The sequence below is a fragment of the Streptopelia decaocto genome (genome assembly GCF_964273445.1).
Source record: "Streptopelia decaocto genome assembly, chromosome: 9".
In the NCBI taxonomy this organism is placed as follows: domain Eukaryota; kingdom Metazoa; phylum Chordata; class Aves; order Columbiformes; family Columbidae; genus Streptopelia; species Streptopelia decaocto.
In genome coordinates this window covers 14,644,182-14,672,065 of record NC_138664.1, presented here as the reverse complement: position 1 = coordinate 14,672,065, position 27,884 = coordinate 14,644,182, and the positions used below count along the sequence as shown (strand labels likewise).

General features: G+C 36.5%; 1 protein-coding gene across 1 annotated transcript in view; it reads right to left on the bottom strand.

Moving 5' to 3' along the window:
* Positions 1-1,924: 1,924 nt before the first annotated feature.
* Positions 1,925-27,884, bottom strand: part of MINDY2 (MINDY lysine 48 deubiquitinase 2) — a 28,265-nt gene continuing 2,305 nt past the window's right edge. Inside the window, exons 2-9 of the mRNA XM_082060933.1 lie at positions 22,374-22,431; positions 20,604-20,668; positions 18,794-18,952; positions 17,782-17,884; positions 17,081-17,223; positions 9,234-9,407; positions 7,882-8,055; positions 1,925-5,563 (exon numbers count right to left, since the gene is read on the bottom strand). Of these exons, the coding sequence (XP_081917059.1) occupies positions 5,444-5,563; positions 7,882-8,055; positions 9,234-9,407; positions 17,081-17,223; positions 17,782-17,884; positions 18,794-18,952; positions 20,604-20,668; positions 22,374-22,431 (996 nt within the window). The 3' untranslated portion in view covers positions 1,925-5,443. The remainder of the gene's footprint in view (positions 5,564-7,881; positions 8,056-9,233; positions 9,408-17,080; positions 17,224-17,781; positions 17,885-18,793; positions 18,953-20,603; positions 20,669-22,373; positions 22,432-27,884) is intronic.

Genomic DNA, 27,884 nt, shown 5'->3' with positions numbered 1-27,884 from the left:
TGGCACGGGTCTGTCCAGGTCAGCTACACCGTGTCTCCATGAGCTGCGAGATCCACAAGGACCTGGGCAGCAAACCAGAACTGCCTTGGAGCAGCAGCTGCCTCATGTAGCCCAGCCTGGAAAACTGCCTGCTCTGCATTCCTTGGGATGCAACATAGAAAAGCACTAGTATTCTATAGCTTCTATTACCTTTTATCATTTACCATTGCAAAAAAGACTGTTTTGGCAAGGGTAGAAAGGTTTTAGAGTTTTACTTTAACTCTTCTACAGCTCCTGTATTTAAAACCATCAGAGCTGATAAGTGTAAATACCAATTTTGTCAGTGTCTGAAAGCTCAGCAGTGCTTACTGGATTACAGGCATCAACATTAACTCATCAGCTTCACCCACTGGACCACACAAGCAAGCCTTAAGAAAAACATTCAGTGCAAGTATTAATTACCAGATGTGGCCAGTTCATGTAAAGGGCGGGAAGTCTGTTTTCATATTGTAATGTTGGAGTTCCTCAAATGAAGAGATCGCAAAAACCCAAGGACGTACCCGTGACTCAGCTGATTTAAATTTACTTTAAAGGACAGTTCTCAAGAGGTTAGTTAAAGAAATATAAAACATGATGTATTGTGCCTGTCCACCCTCAAGATCTATATACATTTGTCTAAGTGTTTGGCTGTACCAATCATCTGTCACTCACCCGTGGCCCCAGCAAGACCCTTGGCCACACCACCACCTGCCTCCTGAAACGCGGGACTCAGCCAGCAAGGAAAGCACTTGCAGTACCTTATCTCATGTTGCAGCAGATAACACTTAGAGAAACAGATGCCTTTATTTTCATCATAGTGTCACAATAAAGTATTTTGCAAGCATACTAAGCTAGCAAAGTTTTCCATTAATTTGAGTACTGAAACGAATCTCAGTTGTTCCCTATGGATTTCCCAAACCTAACAACTTTTTGCTGAAAATCCTTCTATGCTGTCAAAGTAGAGGTAAACATGAGATCTTAACTTCTAAATGTAATTAACTAAAGTTCTTAACCTCACAATAACAAGGAAATGCTCATTTCAACACGTGAAGCTTCTCCGTGAGCACAAGTAATCCTACAAATCAGAAAAGTCACTGTGAAGGCAGGAAAAAACTTTCAGGCATCAGCAAGTTCTCTAGAGCAAACTCTCCAGGTAAAGAGAGCTCATAGTGATAGAGCTGACATAATGACCAAAATGGACCAGTGGACAATAATAAATACACTGCATTTCTACTGGACAGCTACAAGGACAAGCTGTGAACAAGAAGTAGCTATATGGAAACACTATGGAAATGAACATCACAGACATCTCATTCATCTCACCATATTTTCCCCACTCAAAACAACTGGCAGTGTTATGCTTAAAAAAATAAAAAGTAACTGCACTGAATCACAAGGTAAAATGGCAAAGTTCAAGTTCTTGCATGTGACATTTGCTGTCATTGGACTATATGAACATTTTTCTCGTTACCATCACACAGATGGAAAAAAAAGTGAGCATTGCAACCAAACTAAGGCTTGAGTGGTTTGTTTGTTTGTTTTTCTTGTTGGGGGTTTTTTGTTGTTGTTTTGTTTTCTCTATATGCTTTCTAATGAGGATGCTGCATAAATTAACTTGCATTTCCTGAGTCACCTGCTGTTTAAGATTACAAACTTTAAAAGTCTACTTTTATATAAAATAAATACAGCTCTTAATTCAGTATGTTGTATTTAAGGATGTACTTTGTCTAAGCTTCAGCGATTGGCTGTGGTAAGCATCCAAATGGTAAGAAAGCTGATCTAAGCGATGACCCAGTTTGGGTTACACATCTATTGGAGCAGGAAAGAAGAAAGGTTCAGTTAAAACACATCAGCTTCACCTTCTACTCAAGTATTTCCTGCTGAATACACCAAAAGATTCAGTATCAAGAATTCAAATTCCTTTTATTACATACTGGAAAATTTTTTCAAGAACTTGCATATACAAGTTTGAAGAAGCATTTGACAATAACACGGAATATCAAATGAGTGCAGAGATTGACTGGCACTGCAAGCGAGTGTACATGGAAGAGCATGTGCTTCACCTCTAGCTTGTGTGTCTCGATCCACAAGAGCTCTGTAAAGACAAGCTGAACACAGACTTTATTATATTAACTAGTTGGCTAGCTACAAAATATATTTTTTTGCATTATGTTTAAGTGAATTTTCAGGAATGATAATTTCATCTTCTGGTGTTACAGTCTTACTTTGGATCTGCTTTGGTGGGTCTTAGTCCATATGACTGTCACAAGAAAAGTGGGATATTTCAGTATTTACAAAGTGTCTTTTAGAAAAACATTTATCACTATGGCAGTGCTCAATTTTTTTGCTAATTTTAGGCATACTTGTATTTAGCTTTTTTATTTCATAACTACAATGCAGCAACAAAAATTCTATGATTCCATTTTCTGTGCTAGCTTTTATCTAGTGGAAAACAAGTTATACGCTACTTTTCTGGACACTTTCATTTATATTATATAAGAATTTGAAGCATGTGCATGCTAAATTGTAAACACAGATTTAAAGTATAAATCTGTACCCTTTCAGCAGAACACAAGCTTCAAAAAAAAAGAGGAGGCAAATGAAGTAAATGGTCAGAAGTAGACATCATCTTTCTGGTACTCCATGAATATTTTGTAATATTGTTTTCCAAGCTTACTATTACAGATAAAAGCAATTCTTTTCAGTTTTGTTTGGGGTTTTTTTTGATCCTCAGATAGTGTCGTAGATACCAACTGTGATAGTTGCTTTTGGAATGGTTAGTCACAGTAGGGTATAAATTAAGCTTCCAGATGTATTTCCTTCTGGATATCAACAGGCTCATCTGCTTATAACATTTGCCACTAACAAGCCCAACTCATGCAGAACAATGGCCTAGATTTCAGTAATTCTTTACCTTTTTTCCAAAGCTTCAAAACCTGTAAAGAAAAAAGGATATTAACAGGAAAATGTTTGAATAGCATCTCGAATAACCTGAGGCCCGTTAGTCCTCCATTGAAAGAGAAAATGAATTACCTGGGAGTTCAGAGTTCACAATGAGCATTGACATTTAACTCTTCTTCCTTTGTGACCAAGTGACAATATTACTGTAAGTACAGCATATTAGGTTTCAGGCACACCTGTCTGAAGCTGGAAATGTTACATGAATTCTCCTAGTATGAGCAAGTATCTCAGGCAAAAAAATATACTGAATAGTCACTATGCCTGCTCCAGCTAAATTTGTTCAAAAAGGAATTTAAAGTGGCAATACTGTCACTGAAAATAATAAGATAACGAACACTTAGCTTGACATATTTATTTTTCAAGGTCAATAAATAAATGTAAATACACAAATTTGGAAAAAATCTTAGTAACAGAATGTTTTTAAACAACATTCTGGCTTAAAGTCTTTGTTATTGACACTATTGGAATATTTTTTGATCTGCTTAATGTAGATAAGTCATTATGTTGGTGATCCTCCATCATATGAATTTGTTTGAAGAAGTTAGGCTGCTGCAAAGGAAAAAAGACGGCAACCTTTGCTTTGACATAGAAAATTATCTGAATTTTATACATTAAGTATTAAAACTACTTTTCTGGGCATGACTTTTCTAGAGAATAGAGAAATCTTTAAATTTACACTTTGCATATTAGAGACCTCCTACCATTCATTACTTCATTATTTTAAAAGGGAAATTGTAACAAAAGTGAAAAAAAAAAAAAAAAAGGAGATAAAAAGGCATGGAAGAAAAAAGTGATACAAACTGGCCCTTTACTTAATAAGACATTCTTCCTTTATCCACCTAAACTTCATCCTCGGTTTGTAACAGCTTTATGTGATGACTGGCTCCCGTCACTGCAGCAAGTCTGCTTGAAATAACTTGAAAGCAGCTTTTTAGCAGTGGACTTGTGTTTAGCTACCCTCTCTTACTGACGTTCTCCAAACACCTGAAACCAGGAATGTCGTATTCCACCTGGCTGCCCTAGGTTTCCCAGGTTACTGTATACTAATGCACTTACCCAGGCGTACAGCGTGAATACGTAATGTGTCCAGGAGCTTTTTGAAAGCAGCCTTTTTGAAAAGTATCTACAAATTGCTAGATAGAAATTTTTATCAAAAAGGTTCAACAAGAAGGTAATTGTTAATGGAAGTGGAGGAAGATTTGTGGTTCCCTCAAAATTCAGCAAGTATTCTGTTTCTGTATTCTATAAATACTACAAGACGCAACGTGTTTATTTGGTTCCCATAAATTAGAAAAATCTGTTTTCCAAAAATTCTAAATTAGTGATTTAAAAACCAAAATGTTACACCTGACCACCTTTCCAAACAATCTCAGAGAGCAGCCTAGCTTCTCTCTCACCCTTCAGAAGTGTGCTTTTTAAGGATACATGATTTATAAAACAAACAGTGTGTTTTTTAACTACAGTACACTTGCTTAAATATACAAGTGGACTTGTTAAAGTCATGTTAAAGTTCAAGGTACTTCTGGAAAAAAGGCAGATAGTTAGTTTAACTCTGCATTCTTACATAGCATAACAATTATTATAGACCTTAATTTCCTCTCATCATTCACCTGTCATACGGAGAGGTCAATAAATAAGAAGTTATCTGGTCCAGTTTACCTACAAGAGAAAAAATACTAAAAGAAAAAGTTACCTATAAAATTACTTGTTTAACCCTGATAACATCTGAGTTGCCATGCCCAGTTTGTAATTGCAAAAAAGCAAACAATATTTATCTTGCTATTAATAAATGCCCCATTTTCAATAACTTTTTGGATGATGCCTATCAAGTCACATATTCTTGGGGCGAGAGAGCTGGCCAGGAGGTGCAATGATCGCAGTAACACAGTATAAATCTGGGTTCAAAAAAAAGTGAACATACCAGATCCAGAAGCAAAGAAATCTGGACACTTTGAGGAGGCAGTGCCCAGCTGTTATTTGGGCTCTCATGTCATGAAGACTATACCCAGCCTAAGATATAGTTACATACCATGTAAGTAAGACAGAATTCTGTTGTGCTAGTGTACAGACTTCAGGAAAAAGCCTTACACAAAACCAATTGCCTCCTTTGTTTAAAGTAGAAGATAAAATAGCTTACTAACTGATGTAACGAGTAATGGATGTCACTATGACACAAAACTTGCCACGATTTGTGTGTTCAGCTACAAGGTGCAGTATTTCTTATGACTAACTCAAAGCACAGCGCATCCAACTGTGATTTGGAATTCCATCTCGAGCAGCACCCACTATGACTTTGAAAGAAGTCTGTATGATTGTAACAAAGTCATCCATCCTCTCTTGAAAAGTGAATAAAATCCATGGGGTAATCAGGCACAGGCGGCATGTAACAGGTTTGTCTTCCTTTGTATTCCTTGTTTTTGCTTCTGAGGACATGCACTTGGCTCCAGAGTAAATCCATTTTCTATTACAAGAGAACACAGCTATTCTTCTCCTTTTCTCTCTCTTTCTCTCGAGGCTCTTTACGTTTGCGTTCGTTACTCCCAGATTGTCTTGCACTTGCAGGAGAGGCAGCACCTTGCACCTGCTATGTAGAAGAAATAACAGCTTGAATAAAGCAAACATTGTAGATGCAGTCTGAATTATTACTCTACATTCAAGTTCATGAACAAAAGTTTAACTGTTATGCAAACAGCAGAATTCAGGTAAATATAAACACTCCAGAACTGCCACAAAATTTCTTATTTTTAAAAAACAAAGTCCGTCAAAAATATATTTCAAGTCCTGTGTGTCCCTCCTATGTGTCAACATATTCAGATCAGTTGGTTCAATAATAAAATTTGTCTTCAAGTATTTTCTGCCACTTCTGTATTACTGTGCTGGATTTTTTTCCTTGTTTGTTTTATAAGAACATAATCCACATTACAGACATTACCAAGTGGAAGTGGTGTTATTGACAGCTAGATATGGCAAAGGAACAGCTTTTTGTGACTAGAAACTAGATAAGAACTTAGCAAGGCATTTGGTATACAAAAGCAACATGGGTTTTGTTAATTCATAGAATCGTTTTGGTTGGAAGAGACCCTCAGGATGATTGAGGCCAACCATAACCTAACCAACTCTAGCACTAAACCATGTCCCTTAGCCTTGTCTAAGCACCTTTTACCATCCATTCCAGCTGTTACCCATTCATAGCTGCAAATGAGCATGCTGTTCAGTCCTGTTAAGCACTTTCTTCTTTTCCTTCTGCCTTTTTGCAGCCAGCAGTAGTGAATCTTTGTCTTAGAAGTAGCTACTGTTGATTCTGATTAAGGCAATAAGCAGTGGAAATAACACAACCATCAGTTGTCAAAATTCTTGTTTCATGCTTAATAAGCTGTGCTGGTTTTGCTGGGATCGATTTTCTTCATAGTAGTTAGAGTCCTTTATTTTTAGGAGCTAGCAGAGTCTCTTTGAGGTGCGGGTCGGGGGATGGTGAGTATGAAAATAATGCGATAACACACTGAACTTCCCATGGGAAATAGTTGAATCTTCCCTGGGACAGAGTTAATTTTTTCTTTCCAGTAGCTGGGCTGTGTTTTGGAGTTGGTATGAAAAGAATGTGAGAATTCAGTGATGTTTTGGCTGTTCTGGAGGAGACACCAAGGGATTTTTCAACTTTCCAGCCACAGGTGCAGATAGAAGCTGGGAGGGAACAGAACAGGACAGCAGCTAGACTGACCCCCAGGCTGGCCAGTGAGCTGTTCCCATGAGCTGTCTCATGCTCCCTGCTGGCTCAGCCTTCGGCCACTTTGCTCTCTTTGCGGGACTGGCTATTTGGGACCAGGGTGCGCTCTTTTCCAGGACTGGCTGTTTGGCACAGTTGTGTTCAAGTGCAAACTGCTGTCTGGATCTCTGCTCTTCTGGGACCAGCTGTATGGGACTGATGTTCATGACCAATTGCATTATGTCTCACATATATATATACATACATATATATATATACACACACACATTATTGTTATTATTATTTTATCTTCCTTTGCTGTAATAATAAATTGTTCTTATTTCAAACCAAGAGCTTTTCCCTTCTATTTTGATTCTCTCCCCCATCTCACTTGGCAGGGGGGGAGCTGAGAGAGCAGCTGTGTGGTCCTAGTTGCTGGCTGGGGTTAAGCCACACACAAGCACATCAGTTAATGGCTCTGAATTGCTTCAGGCCAAAGATACAGTCTTCATGCAGATTACTTCGTACATATTTGTAAATAAAAGCAGTTTTTAAAGTCTCCAGTGGTTAAGAACTCCCTGAATCTAGAACAGTAACTTTCGGTAACTGCCTTTCACACAGAAGATTTAGTTTTATGGCAATTTGTATACATGCACATGAAGCACATTTTCCCAGTATTTTGAATGCAACTGCTTAATGGGAATGGGGAGGGGACAGAAAGATACACTGGGAAAAACTGTTAATTTCCTCATTTGAAACAGGACTGAATGGACTCACGTGATATCATAGACTGAAACACCTAAAAATGTAAAGCAAACTTCTGCAAGACAAAGACAAAACTTTGACTACTATCAAAAAGCTCTTATTTGAATTCTATTTTGCAAGTAATGCAAAATATTAGCTAATGCAATCTTTGTAACCTTATGTATTAACTCATTCCAATTTAAAAAGTATGAATGAAACCCTACTTTCAAAGGTTAGGCCCACTTTAAAGTATCAAAGTGGCAGCAATTGCCATATCTGCATACATACTCCAACAGTATAGTGTATTTCTTAAGACTCCTATGTTGATCTTGTCACTTGCTGTAAACATCAGTCTTATCAGTCTGAAACACTGACAAATGTAGCTGTGTCTATGTAACTATTAAGTCAATACTCTCTAAAACTCATGATCATACTATGTAATAATGCTTTCCTACCTGGACCTGAGCAGCTGCTTGTTCTTGTTCCTGATAGTACTGAGAAGCTCTTCTGTCCTCCTCTTCCTGGAGCTTCTTCGCCAGCTCTAGATCGCTGATTCCTTCGGGGATCTGTTCCCAGTTAATATCTTGATTTTGCTGCTCTTGTTGTAGAGACAATGCCATCAGATAATCCTAAACAATAAACTTGTTTATTAATGCTGTTTCACATAGAAAGTAGCCAAGTCACAGCAAGTGAATTTCTCAGCATTACCATACTTTTTCCCCCAGCCTCAAATACACTGACCTCACGGAAAGCAAATACATTTACCCACGGAAAGTAGGAATTAGTTTCAGAACCTGTTCATTACCTGTACTGCAGAAAGGCTGAAAACAGCTGCTTTACACTTCTCCTTGCACAGTGCCTATGACACAGCACAAAACCACAAAAGCTGATTTAAAAAAAAATTGCTTTCAGGTTTAAATTCCATCACTCAGGCAGCAGTGTGTCAGCCCATAGCAGTTCTAGGTAGAAGATTTTGAAGTTGTCTCTTTGTAATTTACTATTTCTAATTAACACTCTGATTTATGCTTGATAGAGTATCTGTCCCCACTGTACTGAAAAGTATTGAGAGTACATCAATAAGGAACACTAATTCCTAAACAGATGAGAAAATAATCAAAGTGTAGTTTCAGAAATATCCAAACAGAGAACAACTCCAGACATTACTAGCCCTGTTACCTCTGCCAGATTCTTTATTCTACAAACGATACAGTGCTTGAATTTATTAAAAAGCATCTGCTTATTCTTTTTTTTCCTCCAGTATTTAAAAGCATAAATGATAATTATTATAAACTTATTTTGCTTATTCAGAATGTAAGATTGCTAGGTGCTTACGCATTAACTGGTATAAATAAGTCCTGTCTCAAACATGACTTCTGGAAACTATTATACATAGTTAAGAATAACAAATAACCACCATTACACACAATCTGCTATGGCTTTTGTCTTACATTCAGCAAAGCGAGCATCAGAAGACAAAGTTCAGCTGCAAAAATATTTCCATATACAAGGTGTGACATTTTACCTGAGTGAGTTCTTTGCAGAAGTAGATTCTGCAAGATTAAAATTGGATTTTCCAAACTACTCATGGTTGGTCCTACTCTTCCTCCCTTAAAATCATGCTAACACTTCAAAGTAGCACTTTTGAGAACCCCAACCAAAGTAGCTAAACAATTTTTTATAGTCCTATATATGCACGAGTACACATACATATCTGTCTCAGTATACATATGAGTAAAAATAAGTAGTAATTGTTATATATAGTCACAAGCAAACAGAAGAATACAATAGAGAGACAGAAATCCAGTACTTGATCTATTTGATCCTGCTGCCCTCTGTAGACAGTTTCAGGGTCTGATGGAGGCCGTAGGTGGAATTCAGAATCACAGAAATTTCCGTCACCATCCACATTGTGTAAGCTTTCCCAAACAACTTTCTCTTCTGTAAGAAAGCCCTGGTCTGTCACCAGCAGGTAAAGCTGACCCTATGCAGAAGAATAAAGAAAACCTGTAAAACTAAAACAATTTTTTTTTCATCTGATGTAATTAGCAGAAATGATCAGCTAATACAACTGTTGCATTCCAGAAAAACATTAATTCAGATTTTTTTAGCAAGTTTAAAATTTAAATGAATCAGTATACAGCATTAAAACACTGGATACTAGTATTCATTGCTAAATTATAGCCACACTTAATTTCTGTATTCCATCTTGTAATTTTTCATTATTAATGCAAGTTCATATTGACTAAAAATTCATATAAAACATTAATATATACCTTGATAACTCATTGGAAACATACCAAAAGAGTATATGTCAAGAGTGCCAATGTAAATTTTAAATCCCAGGACAAATCACATTAAATTCCAAAGGCAAGATCTGGAGACAAAGGTGATCTTTCCAAATAATCCAAGAGGTACTACCTCAAAACAACTGCATCTCAAACTTCATGTTTTACAATGGGTTTTGATGAAATTTGAGGTTTATTTCAATTGAAAAAACTGAATTTAATATTCTTGCTATCACTCGTCACCAATAACTACTTTTGCTGGATTTTAGCCTTCTTACAGTTCCACAAGGCCAAATTTCTTGATTGCAAACTCTGAAATTATAAAATGGGCTGGTCTGGCAGTGAAAGAGACCATACTAACAAGTCCAGAAGCCAAGGAACAAGAAGGACGAAACACAAGCTGAGGCTGAAGGAATGGGAGAGGAGCTGGAATTAAAAGGAAATTATAAAAGCAGATCTCAGGTTACAGGAGATGGTGCTGCATGTTTGAGGGAGAGCAAAGCAGCACAAAAATCCATGTTTAAATTTCAATTTAAATTCTATTTTAATCTTATCTTACCCTTTTTATAATGTTTTTTAGAATTATACTCCTAAGCAAGAACGGCCATACAGCACACTCAGACTGAAGCTTCCATTAATATTACTGAATGTGCCAGATCAAGATATTCAACACAAAACCTGTTGACATTTTTTAGCTGTAAAAAAACACAAACAAACAAACAAACAAAGCACGAAGCGGTTTATTGTGACATCCACAAAACCTTTCTATTTGTATCACAGCAGACAAAGGGTTCTCAAAGATGACCATGCTAAAGATGTGCCAAACTGCGCCAAAACACAAGGGGCAGTTCCTGTGCTAATGATTTCATAGACTGAACAAGCAAAAAATGAAAACATCGACCCTATTCAACAAGTCCAGAGCCACCTCACTGATTTCTTTCAAGTCATTAAAAGACTGTCTATAAGAGATACTGAAATTAAAATCCGATCTCTTGAATCCTAAGTTTCTAGCCATCCCTTCTGCAGCTGGTAGGTCATACAATATAACAAAAACACTATCTGAAGATTGACACGCAGCAATTTCTCTAATACCACAAGATACGCTTATACAAAAGGCCAAAATGAACAGATAAAAGACTCACAAAGGACATTACTATATGTTCAAGCTTTGGAATGGCTGTGCCCCCAGCACAGGTGGGCTTACAGACAAATACAACAGTGAGAAGCAAGTCTAGTCACATAACATGATCTAAGGAACCCTCTTTCCCTCAGAAACCTGCCTAAGAACTGAATGCTACTTCTGATGCATAAAAATCATCCAAAGAAAGTTAAAGGAAATAATTTCATAACATTTCCAATTTGCACAGAACACCCACTTCACAGCATCTCATATATCGGAAGTCTTTAAAAAGATGTAAAAAAAAAAAAAAAAAAAAGAATCATAGGATCTTGAAGGTAAGTGAAACCTTTGAAATTTTATTTTGACAGGTACATTGATTCAAACAAAACCTGAAAAGAAAAAGGAAGGAGTGTCAAGTTTTCCTATATTATGCTATACATTATGAATTACTTTTTAAACAACTCCTAAAGAATGTAGCTTAGTAATAATGTTAATGATTTAATTGTCTCCCAACTACTGTGAGCTGAACTTTTCACACACAAATATTGAAGTGTATTGTTACCTTGATGGGATTAGAATCTAATATCTGTCATTCAAAAACATTTTAAAGCTAACACTTGTTTGAATAGAGAGCTGTTTCAATCTTAAATAAAACTCATATTCTTCCTTTCTGTTTTTAGGAGTTCCTCAGTTGAACTATACCTAAACACTTATTTTTATAATGTTGTCTTAGAGTAAATAAAAGCACCATTTAAATACAGGTCCCTAATGAAAGGCAATAAACTGCATTACATATCACCACATCACCTAAACAACACCATCCCAATTCCAATGTCAATTGTGTATTTTAAAATCACGCTGCTTCACGTAAAACCTAATCAACGAACAACCCACAGGCTCCTCAGTGTTTGCAAAGAGACAGAGTTCCTTTTCACTTCACTGGAATGAAAGAACAATGGGAAAAAACAGATCAAAGATCCGAAGTCACCTTTTGCTTTTTGTTTTATATCAAATCCTCTTATCTCTACTTCACATTGGTATAATTTTATAGAATTTCCCAAAAAAAACCCATATTCCCAAGGGCTCTCATAATATTGCTAATATTCATGTAATTTTTGGTAATAATTGGACAACTCCCAGTTTCATATACAAAACAAATCAGCCCTTTTTGTATTAGGTGCAATGTCACTACTCATCCCTGCAAAAGATCTGTATTCCTCGAACCTTAACGGTTTTGTTCCAAGCAAACAGTTTGCAACAAGCAAACTGAGGCCACATCTACAGACTGGTTTTCCAGGCAGTGTTTTAATGCCGTGCATGTTCTCTTCCCAGTCTCCTGAAGGCTCACAGGCCAAATTCACTAGCACACCCAAATTCCACTGAGGGGATCTGTGATATGACAAAATCTGTTTATCATATGACCTCCATGCTGCCCCTAATTTGAGCTGCACTAAGTACCAACACGCCTGGTGTCAGGAACCAGCCACCATTCTCCAGCACGTACCCAGATGACGAGGATCAGTCGAGCAGTTTTACACCACATTTGTAGCCTACCTCCTGCACTTCAGCTCCACACAGTGCAACACACAGGGACAGAAAGGGAAAGATGGACCACAGTGACAGATCAGGAGGAATTAAATTAATAAAATTAAAGCTAAAACAAGACGATCAGCACACTAAGGTCATGCAATTCAGCTAATGACTGTATGTAAGTACGCTTTGCAAGTACACCTTGCCAAGAACAATACCATACTTTATAAAACAAATGGGTTCCTAACTTCATAAAATCCTAACTGGGCATTTCTAAAGTATTAACAGCTTATCTTTTGTTTTTAAACGGTTAGGGTTTTTTTTGGTTTTGTTCTTTATTTGTTTGGGGTTCTTTTTAAAAAACACACAGTCTGATGGGTTAACACTGTCCCCAAAAATGCTAGCACATAATATATAGCAATAATATCTACTAATAACTGTTGTTAATAGGGAATAAAACAATAAAAGAAAGTCTCAAGTGCATAACTGTTAAGAATAACTATTCATCCTAAGAATAAAGATCTAGATAATGCAGACCAATGCCCAGATTTTATAGTTTCACATATAAAAAGCTTGAAATAAAGTCAAGGATAAAAGCCAGGCTGTTCTCCTGAAGAATGATCTCAGTCTTCTTGTTTGCACAAAAAAACCTCTTTGAAATGCAAACAGATATAGGATGCCAGTGATGTTACTGGTTACAAGACCTCCTTTCCTGGGTTAATTTAATGACCAGATTAAGTAATTAAAATTAATGCTTTTAAACTACTTGTTCTGATGCCAATTACCAAGTTTAAAGCCGTTTAGAAAACTGAAAAGAAAAATCAAACACCTGTCCAATAGCTTCATACAGTAAAGACAAACAGATTAAGCCTTTTCATTTAAAGTCTATGTAAACATTCTCTTGGACTTCTGGATCAGACCCCTTGGGTTTTATGAAGGTGTTTGATGTTGATGTGAATGAGCACTATTATTTTGAGATGAGTCTAACATATCTGAATGTTTTAGCCATCAGAAAAAATTCAGAATTTTTTTTTTTAAGTATACACAATTGGATTCAACAGAGTAACCCCCCAGAATAAAAACTGGACACTTAATAAGAAATGGAAAAAAAATATTTAAATATGTTTTCAAGAAGTTATACACATTGCCTCTACTATGCCAAACTCAGACATCATCTTAAATGCCCAAGGAAAAAGTGCAATTATTGCTATGAAATATACTTTGTATTTGGATAAGAATCCGTGTTGAGTTCTGGAACGGAAACCCAACATTTATAATTAGAAAACATAACTGCGACACGCATACTTAAAAATCTAAACAGGTGTCTTGTTACTTTTTGATAAAGAAAATAGGTTGCATTACAGTCACATCAGTGGGGAAAAACATTCCAACTCAACTAAGTTATTCTTACCAAACTGATCCCCTCTTTACAGTCCTGTTTTTCCTTGATCTAGGGAATTATCATTTCATGTATTTATTATCTGTGTAGTGAAAAGCAAAGGCAGAAAAAAAAAAAAAATCACATCTTTAACTGCTGAAAATGCTTATTGTGTAATCACACCAGCCAAGACTACTAATATGCAACTAAAGGGATTGGAAAAAGAATAAACGTCTACTTGGGCAAACAGACAAATAATAGTGAAAGATATTAAGAATATAATAACTGAACTGCCATTATTATCTAGCACTGACCATACTTAAACAGATGTGTAATATATTACGGAACTGCCATATTTGCTTTTCTTTCATATATAATAAAGAAATATTTTAAAATGTTACATAATTTTAATATAAACACAATCCTAATACTCACAGAAATTACAACATTGTATTATGCGAATTTCATTCCATTTTCAGAAGAGGAATAATTTAATTATTCAAGACTACATTATATAATATAAACTGAGTAAACAATTATAACTGAACTGGTGGTCTATTCTGAAATGCAGTCTGTGAATGTTCATAATCATATTGTGATATCAACTCAGCATCTTCAAAAAAAGCAACAGTGAAGTCGTTAGAGGAAGATTACTTCAAAATTTTTCATAGTAATCTCTGAAAAAACTCACTGCCATCAATCTTCTTCTATTGTCACTTTATTCCTCAGCTTCCATAGTTTTAAAGTGAATGTTGTATCTAAAATAGATAAACTGTTTCTGAATGAGCCCTTTCCATTTAACTCTTACTTCCACAGTCTGGAATTTGGAAGATACATAAAACTGGCACGATAGCTACCTGCCTGAAGATTAACCTTTTAGAAGCGTTCAGGTGTTAAATTGAATGAGAATATTTCAAAACAGTAATAAATATTTTCAAATACAGTGACAGTGAAATAAAGTTTTCCCCTTTTGCTCGTTCTCTTGTTCATTAGTCAAATACATTTTAAAATAAATATTTTTGAAAGTGTTCTAATACAATTTCTCTCCTATTATTGTCCAACTCAAAGCCCAAAGTATTATTAATATCTTCATCCCCACAACTAGTGTAGAAATGCCTTTTAAATACCTGCTAGAAGAGACTATTAATAAGAATTTGCTTACAGTATAGAACAGCATTGATACTTCCATAATCTACTCCACGTATTTGGGATATTGCTGTATGTTCATAACCATTCTACTGCTGATCTTGCAAGAAGCATTTAAGAGTAAAAAAGCCAAACCAAAACAAACCCCACTATTTTATTATTGTTAATTTAGTAACAATTTAAAAATAATATTAAAAAGAAAGCCAGGTTTGTGAGGAGTCACTCCAGTTCCCTTCCTTACAAATTCCTTTACTCTCCATGAAAAAAAAGTATATATATATTGGAGTCAGAGCCACTGGACACAAAGGCAGCATGAGCAGATTAACCAGCCTAACAATCAACCTCATTGGGCACCAGTACACCCAGCGCTTCTAAGAGGTTCTTGCCACTATGCAACATTTTGTAACAGCACCCTATGAAAAAATTTTCAAGGCACAGATGGAGGAATTCAGAATACTGCACTGTTTATTCACACTTTCATGTAACTCTCATTTCAGTAAAACAGCCCTCTATAATGAGCAATCCCAAACCAAGGTAAAGATCCTTTGATCTGACAGCGGAAAGCCACTCTAAACTCAGTGTAATTGGATGAAGTGTTGCCAGTGTTAGTAAATCTTCTCTTTTCAATTGATACTGTGTTTCAAATCATAAATACTTCAAAGGCTTTTTGGTTTTTTTTTTTTTTTGAGATTGTTCCCCCCGCCGCGCCCTGTAATGAAAGCAACCATGCAACAATGTACAAGTCTACAGGACAAACCACTACCAACTATTTCAAGAGCTAAATTAAGAAAAATGGAGACAAGCAAAACCTCTTGAAATTGTGACATAATGAGGTTCATCAGGAAGGATAACAATTGTAGTTTTAAACATAAACACACATATTCCATAACTTCTTTCTAAACAGAAGGTGGAGAAAGATCCTTTCACCTGTACTACTGCTTTAAGAGAATATCATTGTACATAGATCTAGAACAAATCTTAGATGTGCTCTATGAAGCTATTAGGAAACCAAATGTGTTACCTATATGTAGAGTTGATCATTATTTATCAGGACTATTCAGAGCTTTAGCTCAGCTTATGGGTAGTTATTCAAACTGCTGCAGATAAACATTGACAGTCAGGATTAACAGAGGAATAAAAAAGGACTAGCACTGCCAAAGGGAAAGCTTAGTGTAATACACATAAAGTATATGACATTACCATATAACAGATGGCAAAAACAGTGCTTCCTTAACATTTTTGTATGTCACACATGCCCTTTTTTTGCATTTATTACCACTATTCATAAATGCAAGTGTTCATATAACAGATAACCAAATTATGATTTCAAGAGTTCTATACAAAGGTAAAAAATCATACGTATGTTTGAGAGAAATGTCTAAGCATGATGTGACATTGCAAGCCAATGAAAAGTTTCAGTGATAAATGTGAATATCTTGAAGTAAGACAAGGGAATGATTAAATCTCAGGAGACAATCTGGCCATGCCCCTTTCCACCTAAGTCAGATACATAAAAGTACACTGTCATCTGTTGTCACAGAATGAAGGTGCTTTGTGACTGTAAACTTGCCAAGCCAGATTCTCCATTCCACAAACGAAGGAGTCTCAGAAGCATTAACCAAGTTGTCACTTGCTTTTCATATCCTGAAGTAAATACCACTTTCACAGTTCTCACCATTTTGCTTCCCTAGTTTCAGATTTTAAAAAATAATCTTCCCTAACAAAGGGAACCAATATCACAGCTCATCGCAACTTCTCCAAATGTCTGGTTTCTTGTACACCATTATGGAGCTGCTCATCTAGTGCCCCAAGTGTAAAGCAAAGTTTAATATTCTGAGAAACATGAAATTAAATAAAATCATTAACCTTATCATTCCCAATCACAAACTGCAAGTCAATTTAAACCATGTAAGAAACGTATGTCATTATACATAACCACAAAGGGAGTTAACACAAGGAGCAAACTGAACATAAAGGTAAGAGCTACATGAGGATTTACAGTGATAATGGATCCTAATATCTAAAACACTGTAATAAATAATTCACAAATAACACTTGTTACAGATCTTACATTCACCATAAGCCATACTCACATTCAACAACTGGAATTTGTATTTCAAAACAGGTGAAAACCAAAATTTGCTTTGAAATGAGAATGCAATCAACAACAGTCAAGACAAAAACGTTTAATATACCTTGTATTTGGTCATGGTGCTAAAATGGTTGTTCCTGAAGAACACACAAAGTTCTCCTTCCTGGACAGCTGAAGTCAATTCACACAGTCCATGGTATGTCAGCTGTGTAGCTGTGTTATTTAGAAATTGCTCAGCTACAAATCCTACAAAAGCAATACACAGTTATATACATCTAATATAGAAAATCTTGTTACAATGGTAATATTTTTCCTACCTTCTCCCTACCAAGATGCCCCCTTATTACCACAAATCTAGGGGAACATATTCAGAGGAAAAAACAAGTTCAAAGTTCTAAACCCTCAGCGTTATAGATAAGTGGCTATAGCCACTTCTAACGCTACTGATTTTTTCCTTGTCATGCAGTATATAACTCACATTCTAATTACAGTAGATAGCATATAGCGAAGTAGAAATGTGAATGCTGCCCATAATACTTTTTCATAAAAGGAAGTTCTCTTCAGCTTTTTAAAAAGTGTATTTAATGGACCAAGAGAATAAGGCTGATCCTTGGTGTGGAAATCGCATCAGAGAAGTTTAGAAGACAAGCACAGCGCTGTCAGCTTGCCCAGGCAAAGAAGTTCAGCAGACAGAATGCAGCTTTTCACACCTGTATCTCTGCACGTTGAGACCCACATACAAAATAGGTAACTAAGATTTGACAGGGAAGATACTTTGATAAAGCATAGAAAACTTTTACGCACCTTCACTAACGAGTTCACTGTTGTCTGACTGTTTACAAGAAATTATCTTCTCCACTAGCTGATTGTAACTGCAGTTACCAACTGCTTTTACTATGTCAGCAACCTGGAGCAGGAAGGAAGAGCACACAAAACAGAGAACTTAACCTTTGTGAAGAACAAAGCACAACTGTAAGCCTATGGCACTTACTCATAAGAAAATAAGAAGAGTTTCAAAGAGAGGACATTATCAACCTGAAAATAGTAGGCCAAGAAGTTCTAGCCCACACTGTTACACATTTTGTGGTCTTGGATCTCATTTTAAATCCTTAAGTTAATGCTTAACATCAAAAACTGTTGCTGAAGTGGACAGAGGAGAGAATGGGGCATCAGTTGGCTCAGGTGGGTCAGGAGGAAGTCCAAGGCGATAAGTGAAGAGCAACTTTCACGAACAAGGCATAAAAAGGAAAAACCAACCTAAGGCACGACTATTCCAGCCAAACTCGACAGTTTCTCTTTAAGTAAACAGTACCAGTTTACTGTTTATTAAATAACATCATTAAAAAATAAATTATATGCTTGTTAAAGATGCAGTTCTCTCTAATTGCTTCTATAATGACATCCTCAGTTCTCAAAAGCAGTGATTAGTAAATCAGAATTAAAGGAGGAAAGTAACCTTGCATTCCTTCCAAGTGTTCCCTACCCAGCTTTCAGAAACAATGACTGGGACACCATATCTGGCAACTTCCTACCTTCCTCAGAACAGCAATTCTTATTTACATGGTCATAAATTCAGCACAGAAGGTTTTGAAAGTTAGCATTACTATAGACATAGTCTCTGTAAAGCTACCGCACTAAAAAACATTACAGCCTGTATTCACCCCTCCCTGAGAAAAATCCAATTTTTCTCACTACATTTTAAAAATCCATTATTATTATTATTTACTCCAGTTAAAATTCTGAAGTACCCCCCCCTCCCCCCAATAAAATTCAAAATAACTTATATAGTTTCAAGTTATTAAAAAAAATAAGTTACCTGAGGGTCCACTAACCATCCATGGTACAAGGGGATATCAAGAAGATCAAACACTATGCATTCAGGTGTGTATTCAAATACTCGTACACCTGTAAACTTCACATTGACATCCAGACCTGTCTGTAACTTATGCAGAATTGCCATTGCGTCACTCATATTCTGAAAGCAGCATAAAAACAACAAAAAGCCACAGATGACCAAACAGAGCTTTGTATACTTGGTGGTTACTCTTGTAACCCTTCATCATTTTGTAGTCATCAATCCAACATTTAAAAAAAAGTTATAAAAGCAGAAATTAGCTAAACAACTTTTTCAATGCATATTCAAATTAATCATTCTCATTGTGCCAGAAGAGATCTGCAAAATAAGTCTCCCTCCGATCAGCTGTATCTGATTGTTTCTTCTTCTACACTCCTAAGCTGCTTTTAGGCAGTGCCTATTTCTTTTAGCTCCATTTACCACAGCCCCAAACCAGATGTTTGCAAGAAGAACTGGATTATAAAGGAATCTCTAAGGGACTCTCTTGAGGTTTCTTCTCCCCTTTTAAGTCCTGCCTTATGAGTCAGGCAGAAGTAATTGCCACCACATAACAAATAAACGAAGTGACAGATCTACACAGTTCTACTTGCCAACCCTAATTTGAAGGTTCAGTACTTCAAGTGGTGAACAGCAATGAAGAATCTGGGTTTCTTTGTTTCACAAGAGAAGTTTTGCAATCTTATTTTGGTGATACCTTTAAATGGCCTGTAGATTGTACTGTGGAATCAAGTCATGAAAGAAGCACTTCTTATAGTAGTGATCCCAATGGAATCTTAAGGGGAATTATCAATTTATGAAGATCCAATCACACAAAGCAAAGATAAGACAAGGAAGAAGTGCTTTGTGAGACAGTTCTCCTGAAATGACATGCAGGAAAACTACTTTTCCACTAAGTGGAAGGAATCCACAAAAGGTATCATCAGAAAGTATTTGCAGTATTTGCAAAAGATTCAGGGAAACTGAAATGCCTTTTTTTTGGCGGGGGGAAGTAGTGGTGAGTTTGATTTTCATTTTGTTTTGTTCTTTTTGTTTGTTTTCCTCATTTTTGCAATATTCTGTTGCTTAAATGGAACTTGCTCAGGATTGCAACAATGGGGAAAAAAAGCATTACAAAAACCAGAAATACAGATTGGAACAGAGATGGAGACAGAAGAGACTCACAGACTAAAAGCACTGACTGTTAGAGACAGTTGCCTCTGTGTTGTCTTCTTTTAATGATAAGACAGTTAACAGCAAGAACCACAATTAATGGAACCAATAAGGAAAGACAAAAAACTGAGAATACGGATGACTGACTATAAAAGATGAATAATGCGAAAACTATTAAAGAGCTAAGTAGGCCAACAAGGCCTAAGTGGCTACATAGTGATGAGTTATTTTACCAAATTAAAAGCACCTGATGAAATGCAGGAAATTTACAAATAAATGGATCTGTTAAACAATAACATAACCAATAAATGAACTTGAACATTCATGTGATGGAGCCTGGCTGTCCTGGAGGTGGCTGAACACCTGCCTGCCCGTGGGAAGTGGTGAATGAATCTCCTGATTTGCTTTACTTATTAAACTGTCTTTATCTCAGCCCATGAGTTTTCTCACTTTTACTCTTCTTAGTCTCTCCTCCACTCCACCAAGGCAGTGGCAGGGGGAGAGAGAGTGAGTGAGTGGCTGTGTGGCACATAGTTGCCAGCTGGGGTTAAACCACAACATTAAAAAAAAAGTTTTAGTTCCTTCAGACATAAGCAACTGTATTTTAGGAGCAGTTCCTCACCTGCTCATAATTTAGACGCTGAATTTCAGATATCTCTTTAGGCTTTGCATCAAGAATGTAGTCTCCTAAAAAAAAGTGGAAAAAAAATAAAATCAGTTTATTCCACAAAGCATCAACACTTCTATGAACACTTCTGACTGAAGCTGACTGATCATAAATATTACCACTGAAATTTTTTATCAAAGTAATAAGAACACTTTGTTTTATAACCTGAGTTATAATTATGGACTAAAACATATAAAAAACACAGTAAGATCATATTAAAAAAACAAAATGCAAATGGCCAATGTTATTAGTAAAGCAGCATTTCATAATCTCTTGGGGTATCACACCAATCTCTTAATTAGTCAGAATTTTACTTCCCACTGTGCCTCAACATAAAAATACAAAAAGGTCAAACTGTTCACAATAAGTAACTGCATAAGACAATTTAAAAATGCAACCACTTATCCTGACTGATACTATGAATATTCTGGCAAACATTTCCACACACCAATAATTCTGAAATGCTTGTATTCCATCTATGTCTACAACACAAAGGCAATTAATCAGTTAATCAACATACTGGGGTTCAAGATTCATAGCATTTTTTGTGACTACTATCCATAAGCTGCCTCTCCAAAATTTTTCAGATTTTCACTTCAATGCTTTTCATATTTATTCCCTTGCTCCACTCCTAAAAAAAAAAAAAAAGTTTCTACTCCAAGAAAAATACCAATTCAGGTTTCCTAATTTACCATCTTTTAAGTTAAGATTGTTCAAATGGTTGAAAAGCTTTTCTTTTTTCATTTTTTTAAGCTGCAGAAGAACCACTTGGCAACTGCTAATCCTGTCGACTGAATAGAAACCTAACTAATTTGAGATGGTAATTTTGTTATTCAATTTAATAAGGTAATTTCAGAAGCTAATATACACCTTCAAGAAAAAAATGCAAACATTTAGCCAACTGTGAGTATGCAGTGACTTCAGGCAGCATTATTCTATCGATACGACAAAATGTTTAGACACAGACAGCGAGATATCTTAAGACTTATTTTTTTGAAATTCTGTAATTAACTTTTTCTTCCACTGAAAGACTGAGTGGCATGCTTTTGAAAAGAACAAGCTACATTCTTTGCAAGAAAAAAAAATAAAAAGAAAATATAGCAAGTTTTTTTTTCTCCTGCTTAAGAAAAAACAAACCTGGTCTATTAACCACAAATGTTTTCTATTTTTTAGGCTATGAAGGGAAAGAACTGTGGTACATGTAGCTCAAGTACTATCACAACTGCACTTTTAGCAACTAGATCATTGTGGGCTATTGAAGTTACAGACTTGTCAGATGGAAACAGCAGCAGTTTTGCTAAACACTGAATCTGATAGGGAGTAGCACCTGCAAATGAGGCCCAAATCACTGTGATGACTAAGTTAACTTTTTCCTGTTATTTTAGTTGGGTTATACTAGCAAGGATTACTTACTACTGACAAAGGCACAGTTGACTTACTACACTATTTGAATTATAACCAAAAAATTGTAAGAGACATAAATAAGTTTAAATCTACTAATGTGTTGGTGGACTAAGCCATACCAACTGCATCACTAGACTAACCACTTAGGAAAGCAGCACAGAAAACTTTTAAAAGCAGTTAAGGAAAAACAGGAGTAAATGAATACCATAAGTAGTTTTCTTGAAGCATGCATTCAAGTAAAGCAGAATAAAACAATAAGTAAACAAAACAGTCCTCCTATACTACTCACTAATAAGTATAACATAATTGAAAATGACTAACCTAAGTATTCCATCAGCTGTTCGGCTGTTATGATTTCCATCATTGGTGGCAGCTTAATCTGTGAAAGCAAAAGTACATCCTCTTTAAAATGTCAAAACAATACAACTTAGAAAGTATCAATAAGGTATTTCTAGACAGAGTTCTTCTGATCACATTTGCCTGGCCAATTTACAAGAGTATTAGCGTACTTGGACAAGAACCTTCCCAGGACCTCCACTAAACAACAGCTACAATAAGAGGTTAAAAAAAAACCTTTTTGGATTTTAGAGCAACCACACACACACAGTGCTTTCTCTTGCTTGCAGCTCTCTGCGTAGTGCTTCCTACTCCTACCAAAACATCTCACCAGCATCCCCCTCAACTTTCCAGTTCTCACTGCACCAGCTCAGCCAGGATGAACAGACTGGAAACTGTAGTTACACTTAGCTAAGAAAATTTCACCTTATTCAGCAGAGTCTTTGACTCCATGCCTTCATTATACCTCCTAACCAAGTTCTAACTCAAAACTCCTGCATACAGGCAAGAGGCTGTAGAGAATCAGGTGCAGCAGCTGCTGGGGCAGGGAAGCCAGGACCCCCACAGGCAGGAGGAAATGACCTCCAGCCCCACCCCACACTCGCATCTCCGGGGTTTGGTTTAACTCCCACTCTTCAGAAGGGCTTAAAAAAAAATAAAAAGTGATATAGTCCTGCATAGAAGCTAACACTTAAAAAAATACTATGCATATGGAAATGGGCCATGCAAATTTCTAATGGCTTATTATTTATAGGCTCAGAACATGTTGATCTAAAATATACAATTCCCCTGAATTCAGCACTCTGGACAAAAAACAATTAATACTCCCTGCAAATACTTACATCTTGCCTTGTGGGAACAGCTTCATCAACTTATCACACAATAGCCTGACAGTACATGCTGCCAGGCGATAACCTTGCCCTGTCCCCCGACCCAGGCTTCCTCAGTGCCTCAGAGCAAGCCGCCTGTTCTGAACGGCCCGGGCCGGCTGCTCTGCCAGCCCTGCTCACCCACAGCCCGGGCAGGATGGGCCAAGGCCCTGTGGAGCGCTCAGCAGCCGCTCAGCAGCAGCTCACCTTGGGAGGCTGAGCCAGCTCATCTGAGCAATCTGTGCAAGTTCTGGCCATAAGGAGGGTTAGCTCAGTAACAAGAAAAGGCCGATCACATGCGAAGAGCCAATGCCAGAACTCAGACCAGGCGCTACCACTGCAGATTCCAACAAATCAAATGGATATCAGCAGGAACATACTGTCCTCAGTGCCTCAAAAAAAAGGAAGTTTTTATTATAACCTCAAACTAAAAATTTCTGACTAGAAATTTTTTACACTACCTCTTATTTACACCTCAGTTTGGATACATCTAAGCATAAATGTCTATATAACATTTACTTACATAGTTGTTACAATCACCTAAAGAGGTAATTCATGCAGTTATAAAAGTTACTGAAATTTTAGTAGAACTAGGCACGTAGGGAACACAGCTCCCAAAACTTTCCATTGGCTGAGAGGACTGTGACAGAAGAAACTTTTAAAGAACGTGCCAAATACACTACTGGGATTATTCTCCTACATAAAAAGCTGTAAAGTCAAGATATTCCATATGCACTCACTTCTCAAGACAATAGTAATATTATTTAGATTTCTATCACATTATGTTTTCCCTTAGGCTTATTTTATGGTCCCAAACAATGTTTTTTTTCCTGTTCCCTGGATATTTCAGGTACGTAATTTCTGTGCAGTGCATTAAGGCACATGGAGTTCTTCAGTTATGACATAACATCCTACCTAAGAAACACAAAGCAGGATTACATGGCACCCTTATTAAGCTTTTAGCATTTGATGGCGGCCATGGAGTCCATCCTGAAAAAGGTTACCCCCATAAAATTACAGTTTAACACAGTGACGGAAGATATTAGAAAGTGGTGCATGAACTACACCTAAGAAAGATCACAAAAAGTATTTAGAAAAGCAAGCTTTGCATTGCTAACCTTAATTACATAGTGAGCCACAGGTCTGAAGAAAAACTGAGCAGTCTTCATATTTAAACAAGCTGAAATACAGTGTCCTATGCTACTCCAAGAGACAACCCATGCTTGCACATACATCTTTAAATTTTGTTTCAATACTCCTGCTTTCATTTCCATCACAGAAGCCTATTTAAGTTACCACATTGTTTTGCTCAAAAGTTACTTTTTCAAGTTGGTATCATACTGCTTTTGTTTTCTTTTTACTCAGAAGAACATTTCTATATCTCTCTGTAAGCAGAACTCCTGGGCTCTATCACCTAAAGGCTAAACTGCAAGTTAAGCTTATTCAGGCAGTCTGCAAAAACACTTCAAAAGCAAAGCAATTTCATAATCGTAACATTTAGAAGCACAGCTCCTACAACCCGCCAATTTAAAGCTATATGTCCAGACTCCTTTGAAAGTAGTAGATAGTAGAGGAGTAGAAGTTTTATCACAAGTTTAGTTCCAAAACCTGGTACTATCGAAAAGGAATTTGAAGAGTCCCAACAGGTGCTACTATTTCAGCATTTCCAAAAGCCCAAGTGTTGCCAAACCAGTATCTCACAGATGAGAACATACCCTCTAAAAGAATCAATTTTTCTCAAGTACTCTTTTTACCTCTATCTCTAAATACAGGTCTTAACTCCACTATAAAAAATACCTCCAAAAGACATAATAAAAAATAAGTAATGACTTCAAGCAGAGAATATTGCTCCATTAATGAACAAAATTTTCATAACCACTAAAAAGAAACATTTTGAGTGCACACTTTCCTAAGGTACGGTACATCTTAAGTCTTCTTGTTACTGCAGTCATTTAAGAAAATTAACAAGCTACCTATAGTCTCCCTTTACTCAGTGAGGGCTATCTCAAAAAAAGTTGTTTTGAATGAGGGCAACTGGAACATAGAAACAGGAGGTCACAAAAATGTTAGTATAGTCAAAACAATGTTCTAGCATGGGGGTAAGAAGCTTGCATCTTGAGCAGCTGAAACACCTGAAAAAGTGAGTTCTCCTTAATATCTCCAAATGTGAATCTGAATTTTTATGCACAAACTTTTCTGTGATTATTGCCCACATACCCTCTCTGAAGGCTTCCCACTTATTACTAGGCAGTAAATAAAGATTTTGGTTCTAAGCAAATTGATTATGTGCCATTTCTCATAAACACTCATGTGAATTCAACTTTCACTTGTGCACAAGCACTGCTGATACACAGTATTTGATCTCAAGGTTATCACTCCCATTCTGGAATAAGAGAAGCATGTAATTTGCCACACAAAGGGAAGTGTTCATGAAACCTAAAAACTAGTGTTGAAACTACTGTTCCTCAACTTTGAGTACTTGCATGTATTCTCTGAAGTTATTTGAGACCATATCTACCTACAGATGACCAAAACTCTCAACCTTGTCAGGACAGAGTTCTGAGAAAGGAAGTTGGTGGCTGATAAAAAGGAAAAGAGCCCAAATCTTCACTGTTCACCTTCTTATTCTCTGTTGTGATTTTACTTCCTCTCCTCATCTCCTCCTTACTCCATTTTTTTTCCCTGCCACATAGCTTCTTTTCACCCAACATAAACTATGGTATTCTTCCTCTGCTTTCACATATTTTCATTTCTTGGTCTGCTTCCTTGTTGTCAAATTATAGTTACCTGACCCAATCTAGTGTTGATCTTGGGTCAGGAGAAATGTCAGGATGTGGATGTCTGTCCTCAGCCTCAGTATGTAGCCAGTCAATGGTGTGCAGATGAGCTGCCAATAAGCTTGCCATGCCAAACAATGCCAACATGGCTCTTGAGTACAAACTGTGGAAAAGAAAGGCTAATTTGGAGAGGCACTAATTAGGATAAACCAATCATAAGCAACCAGCTAACAGGAAAACCCTCGAACATATAAATAATAAGTCCTGTGATGGCAGTTTCACCAATTTAGCTGCTTGTCTGCAACCCATGTAAATTCAGCTGAAGTTTTACATAGACAGAATTACAGAAAACCCATACTGTAATTGTAGCAGTAAGACATGGTAGAGCATTCCCAAGAGGCATTCTGATTTTCAACTACTTATAAAACTGGGTATCACCTTAATTCTCACTGATGTAATATCTGATCAAAGCAGAATGCCAGTTAAAATTCTGTATGGAGGACAGTAGAAGAAAGCAATCATATTTAAGGTGCAAAGGACGAATGCTAAAGAACAAAACCTCCAAAAACTTAAATTCAAATAACAAGAACAGCGGTGTGCCATTGATATGCTTTCATTGAACGAAAGGTTAAAAAGGAAAATCCTGTAACTAGCTATTACTTTTAAAACATCAGCACAAGCAATAAGGAGTAAGTTCTCCAAAGCTTTACACTCACCAACAGATGTTACAGGGAGCACAGAAAGCAAATGTTAAATATTGAAGTCTAAAACAACCTTCACACCTTCTTAAGGATGGCAAAACCTACATAAGGCAATACCTCAAAATCACACACAACTTCCCTGCAGTGCTTTCACCAATGGCTAACTAGCTACATCACTGTAGCCACAGTTTTCCTGAACTTGATGTATGAGCTGTTCTGCTCAGGAAAACACACAGACACTGTAACTCGAAACAAATCATTAATCTTCTGGAAAGTTACCTTCCTATAAACAAATTTATTCTTATAATATTATTTCCACTTTGGCCTTTTCCTACATCACCTGTTACACCTGTAAACAACCTTCTACTCTTTCAATAGCAAATTTCTTCCCCTTAATACTACACGACAAAAACTATTCCCATAAAGCTTTCCTATTCTGTGACTCCATTCTATCAGCTCATGAAGCTTTCAGGTTTGAATTGCCAGCATTTCTCAATAAGTACCCCCTCATCCTCATTTTGCAACGCACACAACCTCAGAGCTCTTCTCCAACAGATATCCCTTTCACATATAAATGTTAATAATCACATTATGCCTTATATTTTGATTACTTAAAGTAAAAAAGAATTATTTTAAGAGTACAGAAGGCCCATATCAATGATGGCTATTAGAATACAAGAACTTCTAGGTCTCAAGGCTGTACCTGATCATGACCTGATTTACTCGTTAATTTAAATACAATCTATGCTACATAACTACGTGAATGTATCCCTATTATTCAGGCAATTACTTGTATAAGTCTGTATTTTGTACAACTCCATACACACTTTGTTACACAAAAATAACCTATTTTCTCAAAATACCACCTATGTTTCCACTGCTATAATTAGTAATGCTTACTTACTCCAAACCTGCACACATCTGTAAACCATACATTGCTCCGTTTAGCAAAGTATCGTCTAGATTTTGATTTCTACTTTAAGGCGACAACAAAGTAAATCTCTATGTAACAGCAGCATCTAGATAGTATATTGGCAATAGACTGTAAGCCATTATTTATTTCTTTCCCGAGCTCCCTATGCGAGATACGTGCTGAACAGCAAGAACAAGTCTGCGTCTTGACCAGCACAAACTTCCAGGGGTGCACTA